The sequence below is a fragment of the Anastrepha obliqua genome, chromosome 3 (genome assembly GCF_027943255.1).
Source record: "Anastrepha obliqua isolate idAnaObli1 chromosome 3, idAnaObli1_1.0, whole genome shotgun sequence".
NCBI classification, from domain to species: Eukaryota; Metazoa; Arthropoda; class Insecta; order Diptera; family Tephritidae; genus Anastrepha; species Anastrepha obliqua.
This window is the reverse complement of record NC_072894.1, coordinates 70,125,601-70,149,310: the sequence shown is the minus strand read 5'-3', so window position 1 is coordinate 70,149,310 and position 23,710 is coordinate 70,125,601. Positions and strand designations below refer to the sequence as shown.

At 37.2% G+C, this 23,710-nt stretch overlaps 1 protein-coding gene across 1 annotated transcript in view; it reads right to left on the bottom strand.

The window, feature by feature from the left end:
- The window catches only part of LOC129242057 (uncharacterized protein DDB_G0283357-like), a 136,273-nt gene that overhangs the window by 97,101 nt on the left and 15,462 nt on the right, over nt 1-23,710 (bottom strand). Inside the window, exon 2 of the mRNA XM_054878616.1 lies at nt 11,005-12,354. Within this exon, the coding sequence (XP_054734591.1) occupies nt 11,005-11,788 (784 nt within the window). The 5' untranslated portion in view covers nt 11,789-12,354. The remainder of the gene's footprint in view (nt 1-11,004; nt 12,355-23,710) is intronic.

Below are 23,710 nucleotides of genomic sequence, written 5' to 3'. Positions count from 1 at the left end.
CCCCTTCGTATACATAGGAATTCGCCTACTACATGCATATTTATATAAAAAATAATAATGCACCACACCACCGACTCTACATTTGTGCGCCGCGCAACTTTCATATTGGAAGGGAAAAAATTAAAAATACTCGTATACCCTCCCTCATTCGTTCATTCATACCCCAGTGAGTTTAGTGAATTACAGAAAATAATAACGCTATATAAAATTTGCATAGAAAGATTAAAATGTTAGACGATACATGCGGCGGTAGTGACGGCGGATGAGGCAACCGGGCATAAGAGTGTGAACAATCGGAAACTTACTGTGAGTAGATAAATGAAAGGTAGCAGCATCGAGTCGTCCATGCTAGGGATATCAATCCCGGATCCCGGACTTGCGATATACTGCAAGCGCCGAAAATCGCGGATTTGTTAACAAATATTTTTCGTAGTTTCTTTTGAAGTAAATGAAATAAGGTAGGGGTAGAAAATGTCTTTTAAAGCAAAAAAAGGAACATTGAAAAGAATTTTGCAGTTACAGCACTTAGAGAATTTTTATTATAATGACAAAAAAAAAAACAAACACATCATTCCAACAGTATCTCTGTTTTGTATTATAATTTGAAGTTTTCAAGTTCTTAAAAACACCCGGTATTATTATTTGAGATGTATTCAACTTCATGTATAATATGTAAATAAATAATAAATTGGAGTGCTGACTTTATCAATTCAAGTCCAAACTTTGTTATAGAGGATTTGTCCCACACAAAATAAGGTCGAAAGACTCCTCCTCCGTTCAATTCTACGTTACCGGAATAACCCAGATCTATGGGGAATGTTTGTGCTGTTACAACGGCAACAACTCTTTCTTCGTTCTTAAGTTTTTTGCATTGAGCGTATTTGGAAATAGATAAGTTATTTTATTAGATATGTACACGATAAAGCATTATTAAATGCGTACAAATCTACCTATTACCGTGTATTTTGTGACTTATAAAAAAACTTTGACTGTAAATAAGGAATTATTTTTAAAACCAAATTATTTACTATTTTTTATAAGGGTTTATTTGAGTTGCTGATACAACATTGACAAAATTTTGTTCATGTTAAGTTGTTGCAAAATAAAAAATACCTAAATACCGAAATCCCGAAATCCCGAGATGGTAATGGCGACATTCCGAAAATTCTGGGTTCGTACAAATCGACCAAATGTACATCCCTAGTGCATACGCGCTAGTCAGCCGGTAGCACTAATATTATACATTCTGTCAAAAAAGTACCGGGAATTGTTTAATAAAAGGCAAAATAATTGTCTAATCATGAAAATTTATTTTATCGCCTTCAAAATAGGCCCCATTCGAAGCAATACACATATGCGAACGATTAGTCCAGTCACCAATCCACCTTTTAAACCCGTGGGACGAGATCTTCTCCAGCTCTTCAAAGCGGCGTCCGCGTAGTGGCAATTTAAGTTTTGGGAAAAGGAAAAAGTCACAGGAGGCTAAATCCGGTAAATACGGTGATTTTTCGATGATATTTTTCGAGTTTCTGGTCAAAAAAGTGTCAACAATATAGCCCTGTGAGACCGTGCGTTATTATGGTGCAAAATCCATGAGTTTTCTTTTCACAAATTGGGCCGTTTCCTAGACTTTCTCGAACGCCGCATAACTTCCATGTAATATTTACCGTAGAACCATTTGTAACGGATTCCGAGTGCACATCACCATGATAATCAAAGAAAACGCGTAGCTTGACTTTCACTTTGGACCGACTTTGACGTGGTTTCTTGGGTTTCGGCTCATGTGGATAGCGCCATTCAGCCCTCTGTTGGCTGGTTCGCATGTCCTACTTATATACCCACGACACATCACCTATTACGATGCGTTGAATAAATGTAGGGTTTGAATTCACTTGCTCAAGCATGTCTTCAGCCACCTTCTTCCGATGAATTTTTTGAAAGAAATTCAACTCTCTTGGAACGAGTCGAGCAGCAACGCGTCTCATGCCCAATTGATGGTGTAAAATGTTGGGAATTGATTCGTGAGAGACGATAAGGTAACAAGTTACCTCCCTCAAACTTAAATGATGCTTTGATGGTTTTCCAGCACTATTTTCTTGACTGTGCCGACGTTTTCATCCGTTGAAGATATTATAATATTTTTATCAATAGTGAAAATCGCAGAGCACCCCTGCGGTTGACTGATATAATTAAATGCCAAAAACAACAATTGACAGATTACACTCAAGCTCTGCGGAGCTATAAAGGACAGTTGTACTATCATTTCAGCAAAAAAAATTATACATATGGGTAACGCGCGCTTTTTAGATGAACAATTCCCGATATTTTTTTGACACGATGTAAAATAAGCAACAAAATTCAAAAACACACCTGTTAGCCATGAGGTGCGGCTGCTGGCGGATGTTAGTTGGCGGCGCATTTAGTTGATTTAGTGTAACACGCTCACACACTAAACAATTACGCCTCAACATCGCGAGCATTTGACGTAGTCATCATCACTGTTTGCACCAGCAACAGCATCAACGAATAGATGGAGACATACAAATGCACTGAGGCGGAATGGCTGATTTTGAAAAGAGTTTACCCTGTAGGGAAATTCACTGGCTCAGAATTAGTGCCCTTTTTGGCGTTCTTTATTGCACAGAAATTCTAAATTGAGCTCAGTGATAACCTAGGAAGTGGCACTTGTCTGACGCTGCATCTATTTTGTTTTTTTGTTTTTAGTTTAAATTCTCTGTTTACGTTTTTTCAATTACTCTCCAAGTTACTATAATTATAAAATAACTCAAAAATTTCTGAATTTCATACAAAGTGTGTGAATTTTGATTCATTTTTAATAAAAATTAAATTAAAAAAATTAAATGTGAATCGCAAGGGGTGGGTGGGCCTTGTTTTTGTCGCCATGTATGTATGAATGCGCAGATATTTATACGCGTGTTTTTAATTTTCTATGCATATCTTATTAGAGTGAGACAAAGAAACATATTATGTATAGATCCATAAAATCAATTGACTAGAGTCCCGTTGTCGCAGACAGTCGTCAGACTTGGCAACGAATATGATTTCAACAAATCCTAAAACTGAAAAATTTCAGAATGTGAATAGTAAGTTAACGATTAAAAAAACCTTAAGGAAACTATTATAAAGGATTTAAGTTAATTAAAAACTAATACTATTTTTACTAAATACCACAGGTAGGTAGGTGAAATGGTTGAAGTGCTGGTCTGGCACTCCTCAAGTAGCACTAAAGCGCCGTTTTGATACCATTATGAGACTAAATACCAGAATTTTAAAGGGAATTTATGCGGAAAATCTATAATACATTCCATCTACTTATATCAAATCTAAAAGATTATGTTCAAATATCCCTGCTTGGAGTTTTTCGATTACGATAAATTTGCTGAGGCTCCAAAAAACGTGCTTAATCTGTTTGCTGACATTTTTATATCGAATTAGTTCTGATGATATTAGATCCCCATCAAAATTTTCTTCAGCATCTATTAAATGTTGGTCCTCTACCATTATTGTCTGAAGATATTTCAAAAGTGTTAACTTCACATAAGCGCTCTATTGAAACTGATGTTGATGACATGTCTGCTCACTTAATGCAAAACTGTACTGCCATCGTTGAGCCACATTTATTGATGATTAGAAACTCCTATTCTAAAATGTGGTAAGAAAAACAATGTTAGTAATTATAGGCTCGTTTCAAAACTCTCTTCTATTTCTAACTTTTCGAGCCTTTTATTTACCATAATCCCTCACTGAAAACTAATCGAAAACTTGTCTGTTTAGACTTTCATTCCTGCTTTTTGCATTGACTAAAATGCTATTTATCCAACAGGATAAAAATAATTTGTGACTTCTTTAGTGCTTCCAAGGGTAACGTTTAAGGTTTGTTTTATTGTTTGTCCTATGTACGAGTATAGTATAAATGACATTAGTAGCTGTTTCTCAATTGCAAATTCTCTACTTTATGCAGACTATCTAATGATTCTCACTATAACCACCGGCCTTAACTTATGGTGATTGAAATGTATCTTTAAATATAAGCAAAATCTTGAATATGACATATGCGAAGATTTCGAATATTGTTGTTGTTGTATCACCATAAACATACAAGTATGGATAACGCTGCCTGAGTGACAGTGTGTGTGCTATTCTGCTAATATAGAACCGGCTGTCGTGGGGACGATTTTGAAAGGTGGCAATACGCCCAATTGCATTTCGCATGTTGTTCTGCATAATGTGAGCGAAATTAAAGATCTTGGAGCTATGTTTGACTCGAAAGTTTCTTTTAACAACCATGTATGAAATACATCATTGCGAAAGTCTGCTCAGTACCTGGTTTTGCGCGTCGAGCAGTACTAATTTGACGGAGCTATATTTTTGAAATTATATATATATTTGGCGCGTGCACTCTTTCTGGGTATTTGGCCGAGCGCCTCCTCCTATTTGTGGCGTGCGTCTTGATTTTTCATGGCAGAAATACGCTCGGAGGTTTACCATTGCCTGCTGAGGGGCGACCGCTATTAGAAAAATTGTTTCTTCATTTTGGTGTTTCACCGAGACTCGAACCTACGTTCTCTCTGAATTCCGAATGATAGTTTTTTTCTGAAGTTAAAAATTGTAGAGAAAACGAGCCAAAGGTAAAAATTTACATTTCCGGCGTGACCAATCCGATCACTATATTTTCGAGAACAGCTGGATCTAAATGAGAACAGATAGATATAAAAAGTGGTTGCATAGCGGAAGCGCGAAAAGCTGCCTCCATGGCTACCAACAGCGTCTCTCATAATTCGGGAACTCTAGTTTCGAGGTAACTACGTTGGACAGGCAGTCAAAAGATTGTCGATAGAACTTACTTATGGGACAGTATAAAAAAACAGTACAAGTAATGCAACAACAGTTCCGTCGTCAACGATTGGGGTATCGGGTATACATTATCTGCGACATGCGCAGCTGTCGCTATTTAACAGGTTCGAGAAGTCTTCCCTCCATAATTGAAGTATGCTCTGGATGTCAGTCACCAGATCACTGTCTTTGTTCTTACAGGAATGCGCCCCGGTCTTAAAACCTTCTGTAAGCCACCGAACTTTCTGGTAGAATTTTCGGCGTTGTTGCTGTTGGCCAGCACCTCAAGCTCCTCGCACTCACGTATTTCCGCCTCTCGTTTCTCCTTTCTGATAATATGTCTCTCTTCCTTCCTTAGCTCTCGGTAGCCATGTGGGATGGCTCGCGTTGTGCCCGATCGCAGCGTGGCTCTATAAAAAACATCTTTTCTTTCTGCGATAGCATGACATTTCTCGTCGCACAAATTGTTTTTTCGGGCTCGCCAGGATCCGATTTCTGTTTCAGCGGCGGTACGTAGAGAATGAGAAATGTTGCTCCATTGCTCGTGCATACCGGATTGTTGGGCAGTACTCAATGAGAGCAAGAGCGAAAGTCGAGTGGCGAATCTGCTGGCTAACTGTTGTGATTGCACCTTTTCGATGTCGAACATTCTTTGCGTAGTTAGATGTACTTTTTTTGCTATACAGAGGCATGTGCGTAGTTTTGCTGCAACAAGGTAATGATGATCCGAGTCGATGTTGGGTCCTCGGATCGTACGTACATCTAAGGCACTAAAAGCGTGTCTTCCATCTATCACAAAATGATCGATCTGGTTTGATGCGGATTTTTGCGAAACACTCGCATGTGACGGGTCCCAAACCCAGCGCACAACCAGCAATCCTGGGATGCTTCGCCTTCTCACGTTGGCTCGGGTGCTCAAACGGGTGTTCGGAAACTACCCAGAGGATACATGAGCTAATCCCGGAAGTTTTAAGCTGCTTGAACCATATGTAGAAAAATCGTTCTGGCCAATCCCATGTGAATGGCGATCAGTAACCTTCCCCACTTGCGGGGACTTCTACATATGGAATCACCCTCCTTGCTTTTGTATTCACATACATTTAAAAACTGTACCGCTTGTTTAACGAATACCATTTGTCGTTCATGTCTGTTTTTCAGAATTAAAAAAAAAAAAAAAAATTTGTGAACTCAATGCCCAAATAAAAGCACACTCGATGGGAAGAAAAGTTTTACAGAATATCTGAAACTTTTAATGCATTTTCTAATATGCAAGTCCCGTACACATGTATGCAAGTATGTAGGTATGTATATTAAGATGGAGTGATAGTATATGGGATTTTTTTTTACATTGAGCTTTGAAATGGCATAGCAATGAGAAGTTATATTATAAGAACTAATAAAAATCACAAAATATATAAAATATAATATAAAAGATTTTCCGCTTGTAACTTGTTTTTTAATGCAGTACTTAAGTAGAAAAGAATACAAGTTTTAATACCAATAAAAAATTAATAATTAATAAGACCTACACAACTTAGCAACCACAATGCAGACTCATAACTAAAAGTCATTCGATGCCCCCAAGTGCATCAATAATACTAAATAGCGTTATAAAACCGTTGAACCTCAGGAGGCCATGAAAACACTTTTAAATCAATCTTAACACTAATGGCAACCAATTATGAATCTTGGCAATTTTAGAAGAGTAGGTATAGTAATTTTACAAATTGAACATGAAACGGTGGAATTTAAAATTGTTTCCAAAAATTAAGGGTACCGGGGGTACTTCTTGGCATAGAAGGAGATAAATCATATTTTGCACCCTTGTTTCTGGAATAGAAAGACAACTTTCTGTAGGTCCGCCAAAAGCGATTAGAGAAATGATAATAATTCATTCCTCCCTAATGTATAGCTATACATATGTATGTATGTACATACGTCAATTTGAAAACAAAATAGCCACTGCTAATCCTTAAATTGAACTGATACGACGATAAAAACAAGCAAAAAAGTCTGACCAAACTACCAAAAGTTACTTAATGCCAAAAACAATGAAATTCTACCATACATCGCAAAGAACTAAGGACGAGCCAACTTATAGTGTGATCAGAGTGCACGACATTGACATGCGCCAACATAACGACGTTGGGTTGCGGTGAAGTGTGCGTCATATGGACGAGGTGGAATAGGCTGCACAAGTGAAGCAATATAACTTCCACACAAAAACTGGCAGGCTTATAGGATAGACAGGATAGTGGTGCGTCGAAATCCAAACAAAAAGATATAAATAAGGCATTTCAAGGGCCTTACATCTACGAACAAATACATTTTGCGTATATAAGAATACGTTCACATATGCACGTGTACATACATACATCCGTACATATATAGGTAGGTGCATGCTTTTATACAAATGTCACTGGCGACGTTTTGTTATTGTACGTGCTTTGTTTCACAATGAGTATAGATGTCTACTACATTGTTCTCTCGACAACAATTGCTGCACCAGCAACAAACTCTATGATAAAGTTAGAGAATTGATGTAAATTGTTTAATGGAAAAAAATAAGAATTGCTATTTAAAGTATGCGCACATACAGCGCAACAATAGGAGCCAATACATAGTTTCGAGACAGTGGATCCTTGCACTTGGCATGTCATGGTTGGCGACCAGTGGGCGCCTCTGTAACAAATAAAATATGAATATGTTGATTTCACATTATCTTTCTTCCACATACGCACATAAAACATCAGTAAGGGTATTAATGGACATATTTCTCAATTTCAGTGGTGATTCATTCCCTACTAAACATGAACGAAAATTCAAACTTTATACAAGAACTAGAAAAATCCCACAAAATTTTCATTACAATTAGAAATTTTTTAGATATGCAGCTTTAGCCTTTTTGATTTTAGTATAATAAAGTATAAGTTTGAAGTAGCTCAAAATTCTCGTTTCTTGTACACTTTTTTCTTCAAAGTAAAGAATTATAAAAAATCAACGTGATTTAGCAACTTTCATTTTAAGCTTTATTAAACTAAGCTTTAATAGGCTATAAAACTGCACACCACAAATATTTCCAGAAGTTGTAATTAAAAACCGTGAAATTAGGATAAAGAATTTGTGGAATTAGTCTAACTTTTTTTTATAAAAGTTTAAAATTGGTATTATCTTATTTTATTAATGAGCTATACTTGGCTAGTTGAACAACATTAAGAATTGAATGAAAGGCATCTTAGAATGGCGTTAAAAGCTTTAAAAGTCTTTGACACGGCTATCGAGTGGTCCGAAGGAAACACAAATTCTCTCGATAGTACGCTTGCCCTTAGAAATTTTCAAAAATACGTCTGTGATGAAAAAACTTTTTTGGAAAAAAATTACAAGAGGGTTTTGAAAAATTATAAAAAGGTTTGAATTGAATATGAAATTATATTTTAAATAAAATGTATTTATTTAATGAGTGAATTATTTTAAATTGCGTTTAAATTCCTGATTTGAGTTCTGTGGACAATCTTGGTTGACTGAACAAGCCTTGCACGAATTTGTTCACCCTACTCGTATTGTACTGTAGTTATATTTTTTATTTATGTATGTCTGGGCGTGCATAAGACTGATGTCTGTTGCTACCGCCATATATAGTACTGTCACATATATCCGAAATTAATAGATTCTTGAAGAAACGAGATAATTATGTTTCGTTATGTTTCAAACCTTTCTCATGTTCCGAAACCTTGGGAATCTCGAATAATAGTAATAACTGACAAACAAAAGATCTGGGAAACCAATTACCACATTCACTTTCTCACAAATTTTGACATCAGCACAAAAATTTGTAGTAGTATTCCTAACCTTTGCATATACGCGTTCGTTAAGACCAAAAATTATCCATCAAAGTGACAATTTGATGAAAGAAACATTTTGCCCAGCAAAAATTACTGTACCATTGCACGCTGGAAATGGTTCAGAACAGAACAAATTGTACTTCTCCTAGTAATGGTAGAAGATAAAAGCATAGTTTCCCTCTGTACAGCATAAAGGCGAAATATCACATACTTGTCACAAAAAATTTAACTGCACTTTATGGATTAGAGGGTGTAAAATTTGCCAGGCAAAAAGGATCATTTTCCAATGTCTAAATATACACACATACATATGTATGCATCGTTCATCTATAAAAGTACAAACTTTGTAGAGCAATTCTAGCGCTTTTTTATTACCATGAACACACTTTAATGCGATTTTTATTGAATTTTTGCGCTCAAGAATATGACAACTTTTCTGATGGCAATAGAAACTTTTGCGTATGAAATAAAAGAGCAAAGGACGAAAAAGGAAAAGAACCAAAACGAACGTACATTTGCCATGACGGAAGTGTGGGGTGCCAGTATTTGTTTCCGTTTTCGTTTCCGTGCTTGCCGACATACAAGAATTTTCAATAGTTCAGCAACAAATTCTTCATTCAAAATTTTCCAGCAGACAGCAGAGAAATTTGTGTAATTTAATTTAGACAACGCCATTTCAGGTACCTCAATGAAATATGGTGCATTTTTATTGCACTCAACTTGCAGAATTTGCATGGATTTTATTTCAAATTCCCCACAATTTTACGTAATTTCTTCACAATGAATTTTCTCGTTTTCGTTTTTTTTTTTTTTTTTGTTTGGTTATGTCAGTCTCATTCAATTTGAAAAACCAGTCATGTAGCTACATCGAAATAGAAATTGAATTTTTGGTATTTTTAATCAAAGAAAAATGATAAAAAAGTAAACCTTAAGTTTAGTTGTTCAAATTTTATTTTACTTCGTCGATTCGTTTTTTTTTTATTGTACTATATTCCACTTTCGTTTGTTTTCGTTCATATTTTTTTCTTCCTTCTTGTTTTTATGGTTCAATTGTTGTACTCGTATTGGTTTTTTTTTTGTTTTTGTTAGGCAAGCGTGGGCAATTAAAGTGCAATCAACCGTCTGGCTTATGATAAGCGCAATGTTGAACATTCACAAGCACGTCCACAAAACAAATACGTACATACTATAATACATGAATTATATATCCCTACACGACACTGCTGAGCACTTTAGACATTGAGGTGTTTGTGATAGCCACATTGAGCAGTAGCTGAATAGCTTGGTGCGTGACTACCATTTGCAACGGAAAACGTCGGTTCGAATCTCGGCGAAACAGCAAAATTAAGAAAAAATGTATTCTAACAGCGGTCGCCTCTTAGCAGGCATGTGTGTATTTCTGGCATGAAAAAGTTCTTCATAAAAAATATCTACCGTTCGGAGTCTAAACACCGAAAAATGGTGTACGCGCCAATTATATTTATATAGGTATATATAATTGCATGTAAGCACAAAGATGATTAGCAGTTGTATTTGTCATTTATATGGAATTACTATAAGAGAAAAAGAGACAAATAATATCACAGGAAGCTAGAACAATAATTTCTACTTTGCGAAGCCCTTTTGTAATGAATGATAATGACAAAATAGTCAATCATATATTTGATACTCAGGGGTATAAACTGATTATGCAATATTGCCTTAGTATTGCACTTGGTTTTACTCAACCCATGTTTCAGTAAATGAGGTGTGTTTGTTTGCGACAAAACTGAGATTGTGTTGCTGATATACGAAAAATCTGTGTAAATACGTGCAGAGCAGGGTTCTTCTACTGCCGAATCTCCGGCGACGTGACAGCCGAAGTTACTCTCGCAATTTTTCTTGGGATGGGCAAACCTGGTAATCTATAATCCTTGGTTCCAATACAGTGTAAATATCGATAAAAATTAGCGAGTTTATAAGAATATAAAAACAAAATTAAAACGCTGAAAGAGCCAGTTTAAATTTTGTACACACATACACGAATTTATCTAAATGAATCGATGCGGATGCATGTAACGGAAATGTTCTTTGTTTGTTCCGTTTTTTGCCAAGTTTTGAATTTTCATCTTTGCTTTACTTACATTTTTCTTTTTGTACTCAAAGCTTAAGGAAAGATGTTTACGAAAGACAGCGACAGTTGGAAATAGTGATCTGTGTTATCTAAGCCCAATACCGATTAACGTTAGTAAACCATTTTGCCTTAATGAATCTCAATCTATGTGACCTTAATTACATATAGAATTGTTTCCAAAAGAAATTAACTCACCATTAGCATTGGTAGCCACCTCTTTACCAGCTGCAGCTGGATTACAATGCAAAATATCCGATAATGACAACGATGAAGCTATCAACTGACGCTTCTCTTCGAAATTTAAATAGTCCATTGAGTTGCTGCGCTGTGGTGTAACAGTAATCGTTACCGATTTTTGCATCTTGGCAACCACACACAGTTGCTGTTGCGGATCCAACTCTTCGACATTCTCCTCACTAACAATACCAACCCCTCCGCCACCGCCACCGCCAGCATCCACTACCAACTGTGAATTTGGCATATTTGAGAGATCCTGTGCTTGATAGTGATTTAAAAATTGGAATGGTGAAGCATTCGTTTTATGGCCCTCAAGTATGGGAGCGCTTAAACTACCGCCATTGACACCGCCACCGCCACTATTACCAGCGGCTATGGCTGCTGAATACGAGGGGGGCGATGTGACATTAATGGCTGGCGAATTGCCCGTTGCCGCCGACAACTGATAGCTGTTCTCATTATTGATGGCCGCGACTAGGGTGGCCAAGTTGTTGCGACTGTTTGTGGCAGTGGCAGCAGCATTTATAATTTGTTGCTGTTGCTGTTGTTGCTGCTGGGCGACGCTCGGTGGCGATTGTGATAATTGCTGTTGTTGCTGTTGGAATTTGTGTTGTTGCTGCAATTGTTGCAGCAGCTGTTGCTGATGCTGATGATGAGGCAGATGATATTGCAGCTGCGGTGACTGTGGCGGCGGCGGATACGCTGACTGCGAGGAATTCAGCTTATTGCTGCGCATCGACATGGCGAAGGTGGTTTTGGTGATTATTTCGTTGTAGCTGCTGCTGCAAATATTGTTATTTTAAATTATTTGTTGTTTATTTCTGCTACTTAATTGTTATTGTGGTCATTTATTAGTCGTTCGAAGGGTGTCGTAATTCCCAGATAATTTTCAATTTCACTGTCTGTTTTTCTTTTTTTACTTTTTATTTTATTAATTTTTTATTCGGTTACTTATTTTGCTTTTCTTTTCGGATTGCTCATCCATCACTCTACCGACATGCAATGGGCTTTACTCACGAAACTCACCCATCAGCAACTTCGAAATACTTTTTTTTATATTATTTGTGGGAAAAGCGCTAAGGTGATGAAGGAAGCATGAGGGGCCCATCAATTTTTATCGGCTCCTTCATCATATTGAGTGTTATGACACTTTTTTAATTGATAATCAACTTATGTATACACTTTTATCACCGCATTACACGATTTTTCGACTTTTCATTTATTTTCACTTAAATTTCGTTTTTTATTTTTGTTTTGGTATTTTACAGTTAATTATGTAAAATCAACTCGCTTATGATGCGACACTCACTGTGGGAAAGATAAATACGGTTTAAAACCTGCCAATCGTATGCGTAGACATTTAATAGCTCTGGTAATTAATCAAAATAATAAAGTCTTCACATATTTATTACACATTCACTGCAGTTCAGCATTGAGTTCCATTTTGCGAATGTTCGAGTACACCACCAATACTGTTTGCTATTTATAAGGGGTATTTCAAAAGACGCGCTAGATTGTTGTTTAAAAAAAAACCTGTCAAAATTTGTGTTAATTCAGGTTATTTTTTATATCGGCATTATTATCAACAGAACGTCCAGTTCTATCCTTGGCAGACCCAGTTTCTTCAAACTTTTTCACCAATCTTTGAATTATTGACTTTTCCAACGAATATTTCCCCCACAAAAATCACGAATTTTGCGATACGACCATTTTTATAATAAATTTCAATAATTTTAATGCGTTGTTCTATCCTGTAAAATTGTACAGCTGTCTACTTGACAAATGTCAAAGATGACATAAGAAAAGGCCGCGAGTAGAAATTATTGACTACTGACATCTAGGCGTCACTTCTGAAAGACACTTTATTTGTAAAATAAATATGTAGATAGATAAATATTATATTATATATAGGGTTATTCAATAGGTGCGCTTCAACTTTTTCCGATAGGGAGGGCGAACAACGCAATATTTTTTATTTTTCGCTTGTCATTTGTAAGCTTCATTAGTATACATTTCATCATGGAACGCTACACACTTGAGCAACGATTGCAAATCGTGCAAATTTTTTATGAAAATAATCGTTCTGTTGCTGCTACTTTAAGAGCATTACGGCCATTTTACGGTCCATTTAACAAGCCGTCCCGTTTTGGGGCCAATGACTGTCTACAGTAATAAGCCGGCGACGATTTGTGAGCTCAGAGCCAATATTGAACGCGAAATTGCTGGAATTTCGGCCGATTTATGCAAAAGAGTGGTCGAAAATTGGGTTCAACGATTGGACTTCGAAAAACGTGCACGCGGTGGTCATGCAAAAGAAATCGAATTTCATACTTAAATGTATATGTTCAAACTCGATAATAAAAAAAACAAATAGTTAAAAAAGTCAAACCGTTTGTGTTTTATTCAAAAAAGTTCAAAAGTTGAAGCGCTCTTACTGAAAAACCCTATATTAAACTAAGGTGTAGAGTGTAAGGTGGTCGCCGTAGCCGATTGGGTTGGTGTGTGAGTACCATTCGGAAGTCCAAGTGCCGCTCGGCAGGCAACGGCAAACCAAACCAGTGTATTTCTACCATGAAAAAGCTAGCCATAAAGCTACCGGCCTAAAGCTGCAGGTACCTCCGTTTGCAGAGCAACACCAAGACGCACACCGCAAATAAGAGGAAGATCTTAGCTAAAGCGGAGAGTGCAAATTATATGTATCATATTAGATGCAGATACCACCATAGAATCACTGCGTAAAGACACTCTCACCTATTTCGCGTTGGTATGGTCAGCAAACAAATGGTCAAACTTAGTACTGGAAAAATATTTTGTCTCCGTTTAAAAAGAAAACGGTGGTCCAGTTTTGCGACAATAGAGACTAAGTTTAGGCTTTCGACCTTCACGGAATAACGCGAAATGGATTTAGGGTTGTTTTGCAGCCTTCAAAACTATTTTAGTGTTTTCAAAGACAAGTCCTTAGATAGCCAGCATCAATCAACTGTCATGATTTATTGATTTCGTTACATTTCCAAACGGATTAATTGAATTTACAGGGAGAATGGGGCATAAAATAATAATAGTTTAGTTTTTTCCAAACTAACAGATACCAAGGACACAAAAGAGGTCATCGGGCACACTACAGATACTAAATTATTATGCGAATGGTTAGGTAAAGCAAATATTATATAAAGCGAGGAAATTCATTTATTGGACGCTTGACTTGGCCAAAGTTGTAAAGTCGATACAGAATGTACAGCTATGACCCAAGGTCACAAGAAGTCCCAAGGATATAGTCATGGTATGATATAGTGTTCTTCTGGAAAACTGATAAGTAGACTAGCCTGAGGTAAAAATAGAAATAGGAAGATCTACTAAATACGCATACAGAATTTACATAGGTATGAGAGACACTTTCATAAGCACTTGAACAAAGGAAATGGAGATTAAGGAGACGTATGAAAACAACCTCTCAAACTTTTACTATGTCTTCTGGCAGTTAATCTGCTATTCGGTTTCGACTATGTAGTATGTACCGCTCAAGTAAGGTAGGCACTCGAATCGATGTACTAACTTTGCCATTTGCTATTGCTAGATGTCTGGGTATCTGCCTATACCCACAAGTTAACTGTCACCTAAAAGTAAACCTTCTATACTTAGCATGCGAACTTCGAACAAATTTTATAAAGCAAGCAGATTATAACAGAACTGAAGATACAGCCTTTAGGAGAGCCTGTTATATTTGGTAAAAAGTCTAGTAGGAAATATATAAGTTTTTCAACCTTTTAGAAAGTTTCTCTACAGCTGAGACCACATTGCATCGGCTATTTAGAAAATCTCGTCTCGCAAGGCCATATACATACATGTTTGTATATATGAGAACTGTATTGGTTTGGCGCACCTGAGATTACTTTACATGGATTCTAATCATTACTAGGGAGATTGTTGGAAATTGCAAATAAAAGCAAATTCATGTAACAAGTCAGCATATAAATGCTTATTTCTGATAAAACTTCGAAATTTTTGCTATTCACATTTTCTATTCATTCCACACCATCTAGATAGATTTATCCTTTTTTCAACACAATCCTTATCCTTTCAAACTCATCCCTTTGCAAAATCTTTTGGCATTTGCTAATTTGCACTCTACTCAAGTGCCATCGCACAAAACGTTTTCAATTACAAAGAAAACTCAATTGGAATTATGGAGTATCTCCTTCGGGCTGCATTCGCTAGGCGTTCGCAAAAAAACACAAATAACCCCTAAAGACAATAACATAAAAAGGAGTTTAGCACGTGTGCTCTCAGCCTTCGCTTTTTAATAAATCTCATGTTAAATTTGCATGTCTGGATTTTCCATTTACTTGCTGTTGCCTTCAAAAACGTCTGTTGATTTCTTGCCAAAATCAGGAAGGAGAAAATTAAAAATAAAAATGTGGCAGAGTATAGCATTTGAAGTTGATAGCCCACTTGACAGCTGGTGACAATGGGCCTGTCAGACTACCGAACACAGCCCATAAGTAGGTAATCAAGTAGAACAATGGAATTTACACACTTGCTTTTGCAGGAGAATACACAATGAGAGGTGGCTATGTTCTGCAGAAATACGTAGTCAATGGAATCGTCTCATATCCAACTGGCTACTAAAGCGTATTGAATGAACAGTAGACCAGACAAATAAAAGAGGAAATGCGAAATTAGCAACAAATAAGTATTTTTTAAGCATAAAATAACCAGCAGTCAATATTTAATTACTTTTTACTTGACCAGCATGAGTGGCTGAAAATCAGCTGACTACCTAAAGAGCCAATATTGAAAGATGCGTGTGCCAGATACAGATAGATCCGTTACGCAAAAAACATCCCTTTTTACAGGGTTAAGTTCAACATTGAACAATTTGTACACCGTGGAACGGCGACATTTTTGCATAGAAGTACCATTAGATATTAGGGAAAAAAGATTTAAAATTTAGCTTCTAGCATTTAGATCAGGTGCCAGCATTTAGATTTCAGTAATGAACGAGTGGAAGCATAAGTAAAGAACAGTAAGATGACTACAAGGCAATTTTGCAAACTCATATTTGCAAATAATCCTAAGATCATGAATGGCCAACTAATTTATGAAGTTCCAAAAGATAATTTTTACGATTTGAGATTGCAAAATTGCTTAATTCGGTATCGAGCAACAAAAGCCCCCCGAAGTATTCGCAATTAATCGCACAGCTAGCAGAAGTGGAATACTACACGTAATGACCAATTTAATGAAACATTTTATGACCGTGAATTGCAGTTAAAGGAGATCTTGATAATTACAAAACAGTTGGGCACACGAAAATACGAAGAAGTAGTAAAATTCCATTTAATGCAACCAGATGTGATATTAAACAAAATGTTTGTGCTTTGTGAAGTTTAGTTGCGCAATTACAGTGAAAGATAAAATGAGACCTATTTTAAGAAAATTATATAAAGTGAAATGAAAATGAATACACTATATAGGAAATAAGTGAAAAAGTAGGATTTGGTAAGCCTTAAAGAATTGAAGAGTAAATAACTATTGAAGAATGTCGGATATGTATAGATCTCAAAACCCCCCAGGAAGGCTAACTCATGAGTGGGTTACCAGCTGGCTTGAAATTAAATTTAAAACCTATGGAGGTATTAGGATAAAGTTCGCAAAAGATACGCCAACAAAATTTAAATGAGAAAACTTCATCGATAGCTTAAAGCTGGTGGTTTAGTCGTACGCTGTTCTACCAACAAGCTAATTGCGCCAACCACGTTTTTATTGGGCCAGAGAAGAGAAGGTGACAGCTAAAGGAACGTGCGTATTTGAGGTACTGTTATACAAAGTTGAAGCCAAAGGCCTGAAAAATCACTCTGATAAAAAAATTATATCGACCAAAAGATGGTATTATCTCGTGAAAATTTTCATGCGAGACTTATTACGATTTTCGACGTAGATTATCGTGACAGGAGGGCCTTTATCAACTTACTTCGATTTTGGCCTTGAGGCTCCACAGTTAACCTCTTTGAAATGCAATGAGTTTTTAAGTGTTCGTTAATCATCATGTGGCATGTCGGTCGTCAAGAAGATTTGTTCCGGTTGTATATCGCATAATTTGACAATGTATCAAAACAGGAAGAGAAAAGAAATGTTTCACGCCAATAATATCGTAATTGGTGACGAATTTTGAAATTATGCATATGAGACGGAAACAAAACAGCAATCGAAGGTATGGGTTTTCCAACATCCAAGATCTTAATCCAACAAGAGTTTTTCGCGGAAGGAGCAGCTGAGAGTAAATGGTTGCCTATTTTTTCGGAAAATCTGGTCATGTCGCAACTATACCACTAGAGGAATTCAAAACAGTCAATTCCGAGTGGCACACAACCATTTGTTTACCAGAAGTTCTCAAAGAATTAAAAAGAATGAACCGTCGAAGTCGAATCGTTCTTCACGAAAACAGTGCGAGCTCTCACTTATCGGCTCACACAAGAGAGTTTTCGAGCACTCAAGAGATCGAATTAATGGGTCACCCGCCTTACAGCCCCGATTTCTTTTTGTGCCCGAACATCAAAAATAAAATGTGAGGTCAACATTTTTCAACGTCTGAAGAAGCCGTTGATGCCCTTAAACAGCTCATTTTGGAGGTATCCACTTCTGTGTGGCAAAAGGGCTTTGATAATTGGTTCAAGCGAATGTTGAAGTGTATTGACTTCTAAAGAGAATATTGTGAAAAGCAGTGAAGGCATTTTCATTATTATTTTACTGTGTTTTTATTATTAGGCGTAAATTATATTAAGGCAACCCTCATAAGAAGGGAAAGTTCAAACTCCGTCAATGAAAAACAAAATCCGAAATCATAGCAATTTTCGAGGCACTTCAAACTTTCACCGCTCAAAAATTTTCCGAAATTTTTGATTAGAAGTGTATGACTTTGATTGAAACATTAACTAAATTTTTATTCAAAATTAGTTGAAATGAACAGCAGCATATTTTCTTCTTTTATAGGCAAAAAAAAACAATAATTTGGCCGAAATCAAGAATTTTTATACTGGACTAGCCTGCTAAACAGCCACGGCATTAGCGTAATCAGAATTCATGCAGGTAATGAAGACGAGGCCAACAACTTTAAGAATTCAGAAAATATTCAGATTATATTGGTTTGTGAAAGAAATCTAAAAGTTAATTCTTCCTTAACTTTTGAAATAGAAAGATATTGGCCATGAACAATTTTTCATAAACTGCCAAAGTGATGTAGTTCAATAACTTTCACCCAGGAATTATGGGTATGCACTCTCAGAAACTCCGAGGTGTTTTTGTTCTGCCTCAAATTACAAAAACTATAAAAAAGGGTAGTAGAAAGTTTAATATACTTGTAGTAAATATTGTTGTGAACCGTGTACGACTAGAAGAAAAATTAAAACAAAAACTGTGCTTAGGTTTTCTTAAGAATTATGATGCATGCTTTTCACGGCTTTTATATGGAGTTTTTTCTGTTTTTGTTACAGAAAAATAATCTGAAATCGATACAACTGCATGCATTTGTATGTGTGTGGGTAAGTACATACTAATTAGCGGGCTATGGTTTAGAAATTAAAGTACCGTACAGTAGGTTCTGTTTTTATGCGGCTTTTTTTTATGCGGTTTTGAAATAGTGCGGTTTTTTTTTAAATTACAAAATGCATGGCGACCTATCGGGAATTGTACATATAAACAAGATTCTAAACCAGCTAAGCAAAAACTCATCACAGATTACATCAGAAATGCTAACCCTACAAGTATGGAACCGCCTGCATAACTATCCAGATCAGATGTGTACATTTCCTAAAGTGACGAAAGTGATTTTACGCCAAATCCTAAACGAACGCGCAACATGTGGGTATTGTCGGATTCTATTTCTGACTTAAATTTATTTTTCGATTCTGACGTTTCTTAAATAAAGATATAATTTTCAAAAATACAATATTTTGTTTATGCGATTTTATTTAATTATTTCAGATTCATGCGGTCTATGGAACGCATCTATAGTTATAATATGGGACTAGTGCCCTTTTTTATGCGATTTATGCGGTTTTAGCATTTGAAACGTATCTATAGTTTTGCTATAGAACTAGTAGCTTTTTTTATGCTGTTTTCTTTTATGCTGTTTCTTGCGGAACGTATCTACCGCATAAAAACAGAACCTACTGTATGTACTTAAAAAGTAGGATAGAGAAGAGGAAAACAGTATAAAGGGGAGAACGAGGCTTAAGAACTGAGGCAAAAATCAGTGTGTGCCATTGCAGTGTTGTAATTTAGTAAAAGCAACGCAAGGCAATAGAGAAGTAAATAGAGCAAAAGTAAACATTTTTACCAAATGCGCGAAATAAGTTTCAGAATGTTGGATGCACAAAGGCAGATGGTATTAAATGTGCATTTATGAGAATCAAATAAAAAAGAAGAATAAATTCAGATGTGAAATGGTACAAACTAGGGGTACGTCAGAGAGTAATACGTAAATATATGATACATATTTATGAGTAGATACATATGTATCTTTACTCAGAACAAAATTTGGTGAAATAATTAAACTGGCGCAAAATGTTTCATTAATTCGGTGTTACTGAAACTAATATGGAACCACTTTCTATTTGACTGATTAGGGTAAGACTTTGGATTTACGTATCATTTACAGATTTGGATATTTTACTAAATGGTTTTTTCCGCCATTAAATGATATGTATAAGAAATATCATTTTAATTATCGAGTTAATATTATTACCTTCGGTTTCGGTTTCGATTTTTATTTATTTTTTTACTTCTATAGATTTTTACTTTTATTATCGATTTATTTTTGATATCAACTCCCATTGGTTATTTATTACTATTTTTATTATCTATTTATGATATAGATTATATATATTAGATATATATGTGCGCCCTCAAATGTGCGGCTTCTTATCATGTATTACTCGCATGGAACCGAGACATCGAATAATCCAATCTTCAAAACTTTTTTCCAACGAAATCGATTTCAGTTCTCGTCTTCTTCACTTCTCGAGGTCTTTTTCATGCCTTCGATTGACAGACAACAGGTGGAAATTTGAGTTTTGAAAAAGATTTATCCGGATTAATATCAGGTGAAAACGTTGGTTGCGCAACTAAGTTTCCGTACAAATGGTCATAAACAATGCAGATGATCAATTCCCGCCAACTTTTTGACAGGCATATTATATACATACATATATGTATTCGAGCAAAAATGTGTAACGGTGTGTTCCAACACGCTCATCATTTACAAGCGCACGACTTTAAAGAACACGTTAAACAACAGCCAACTGTTGTCATCTAGTGACACACTAAAATTGTTTAGCGGTGCGACTATTAACGCAAAAACAGCTGACTGACAAGCAGGCAGACAAGAGTTGTAATTGTATGGTTAGATTTTTTGCAAGTAACCAGAAACAGTGGCAAAACAAAAAATAGAAAATGCGAAGAATGAGGGAAAAATAAAAAAAATTACCCACATAATTATAATAAAAGTAGCAAAAATAAGCAAAACAGAACGCACGGCTAGTAGCAAACTACGTGTAAATAAAAGAGCAACAAAACAGTGAGTACCTACTCATGGTAACAGCAATGCGAAGGGGAGACGGAGTGGCTCAGCGTTGGCAAGAAAAATTCAGTTCAACGAACTCATTGTTCCATAGTTTACAGACTTTTAATCACCCTAGCTGAGCGTTCTAGTTATTATGATTCTTTTTTGGTGCTGCTTTTACCGTGCTTTCGTAGCAAATTAAGCACTTGAATACCTTTCGTATGGCTGGCGGTTTACAGTAATGCCACTTGGGGGATAAAACACTGATTCGCACTGATTTTAAGATTTCTAATTTTTTATACTTCATTTATTTTTTCATTACACATATGTATGACTATAGAAGAAATGCGAATGCGAAGTGATAAGATGTGTAACAATGGGACATGATAATTTGTACTTCGTAGTCCTTACATTGAAAATATGTAGTATCTCAGGCATATAGGGGAACTATCATTGATTCACACACGATTGATTGATATTCTATTAAAAATTCAATTTAACGAAAGTAAGTACATATGCACATTCCAGGTTGGGCAGCGGACTGCGACTTATCGGTGAAACATCTTAAGACCGAACTTGTCCTTTTCACGAGGAAATATCGAATTAGCTTCGAACTCCTACTCTAGCGCTTAATGTAATGTTAATTGTGGTACCTATAGACATCGCAGGCAGAATTGCCGTTGCACGTACCGCAATCAGACTGAGGGGTTTGGGCTATAAGCGTTATCTCACATATGGGCACTCAAGCATCCTCTGAAACTTTGAGTTCATCCCCCCGCTGACGGATCAGTGTGTGCCCTCGCTTAGCCCAAGCGGAACTTCCTCCACCCATATTACATCAAGGGAGGACTGGACAGGGGGCAACACTTGGGGACAGGGCCTGGTTAACCTGTTCACGCATGGCTCGAAGTTAGACGGTAGGGTTGGAGGAAGAGTATTCTGTAAAGAGCTCCCCATCAAACTCAAATTCAGGTTACCGGAGCACTGCAGTGTCTTCCAAGCAGAGGTGGCCGCAATCAAAGAAGCAGCTGACTGTCTACTTACCTGCGTAATAACTGTTAAGAAGTAAATATTTACTCCGACAGCCAAGCGGCAATTAGGGCCCTAGGCTCTGTTACGGTGCATTCGAAACTGGTCAGGGAATGCCTGGTCTCTCACTCGATTGTATCAGAATTCTTCGACATAAGGATAATTTGGGTACCTGGTGACATTGCTGGAAACTGCGAAGCCGACGAGCTGGCAAGACAAAGGACCTGTGAGATAGTGTGCCCGCGAAAGAAGAGGATCGGGATCCCCTTGACAACCTGCGCTCTACTGCGGGAAAGATAGGCTTTGCACCAACTCAGCGAGCGCTGGGCAAGTACACGAACGTGTAAGGTCGCGAAGTCCTTCTGGCCACGTTTGGATAAGAGGCGTTTGAGGGATATTCTGAGGATGACAAAATCTCATCTCTCAAATTTCGTGGGCATCCTCACGGAGCACTATCTGCGTCTGCTGTATGTAGGATAAGGTGGAATCATCTCAGCACCTGCTCCTTAGCTGCCCAGTTCTCGCGGGACTAAGATTCAAGCAGCTTGGTTCTCACTTCTTTTCTTGCACGAGCCGAGTTTTATAGGCATGTAAGCAAAGATCCTTACGTAAAAGTTGAGAACGACTACGAATCGATATTTCGGCGTCTTCTTCAACACTTCACTCTATGAATTTCGCGAACAGATTTATTGTATTGCAAAGTAAATTCCACAATTTGTAAGAGTTGCAATAGCGTTAAACGATTTATAAAGAATGGAAAAACCTTACAGAACAGAACTGTCAACATAGTTTGCCATGCTCAGCTGTCAAACCATACTTCTCATGCAGCTCAAAAATAATAATTATTAGGAGGTTGAATTAGTTTTAAAGGTGACACACAGATGGCGCTATTTATCACTTTATCGCGTTGGCAATACTGAATATATATTCATGACAAAGCCTCATCCTTAGGCTTTGTTTATCAGTATCTGTCATTTCGCTGAAGTATAAACAACGCAGTGTTTTCGTGCTCCGAGTATGTCAACTTTCGTGCCGTCGAAACGCAATTTGCGGGAAGCTTTGCTTTTCTGCATCAATTTGAAAAAAAAAATACAGCCCAAGCCCGTGAATTGCTGCAGGAGGCCTACCCAGACCATACTCCGTCGATTTCAACATGTGAGTACTGGTTTCGACGATTCAAAAGTGGTGATTTTCACACCGAAGACAAGGAGCGTCTTGGCCAGCCCAAAAAGTTCGAGGACGCGGAATTGGGGGAATTGGTAAACGAGGACTCGTGCCAAACCCAAGAAGAGCTTGCTGAATCATTGGGCGTTGATAAATCAACCGTTTGCAAGCGTCTAAAACCGATAGGAATGATCCAAAAGCAAGGACATTGGGTCCCGTACGAGTTGAAGCTGCGCGACGTCGAACGGCGATTTTTTACGTGCGAATTGCTGATCGAGCGACAAAATCGGAAGGGTTTTTTGCATGGGGTGGTGACTGGCGACGAAAAATGGATCCACTACGATAACCCAAAACGCAAAAAATCATGGGGTTTGCCCGGCCACGCATGAACGTCGACGGCCAAGCAGAATATTCACGGCAAGAAAATCATGCTCTGCATTTGGTGGGATCAGGTCGGCGTCGTATATTTTGAGCTGCTCCAACCGGGCGAAACAATCACGGGGGATCGTTACCGACTGCAATTGATGCGTTTAAGCCGGGCATTGAAAGAAAAACGGCCGGAAACGGTAAAAAGGCACGACAAGGTTATTTTGCAACATGACAACGCTCGGCCGCATGTTGCTCAACCTGTCAAAAAATACCTTGGAACGCTTGGCTGGGAAGTGTTACCCCACCCGCCGTATAGTCCAGACATAGCTCCCTCCGATTATCATTTGTTCCGGCATATGAGTCTCGATTTGGCGGACCAGCGGTTCTCCTCGTACGAGGCTACCAAAATATGGGTTGAGTCATGGATAGCCAAGCAGCGGCCAGAATTTTGGAGAAACGGCATCCGGAAATTGCCCGAAAGATGGGCGAAAGTTGTAGCTAGCGATGGCCAATACTTCGAATAAAATATTTTGTACCGTTTTT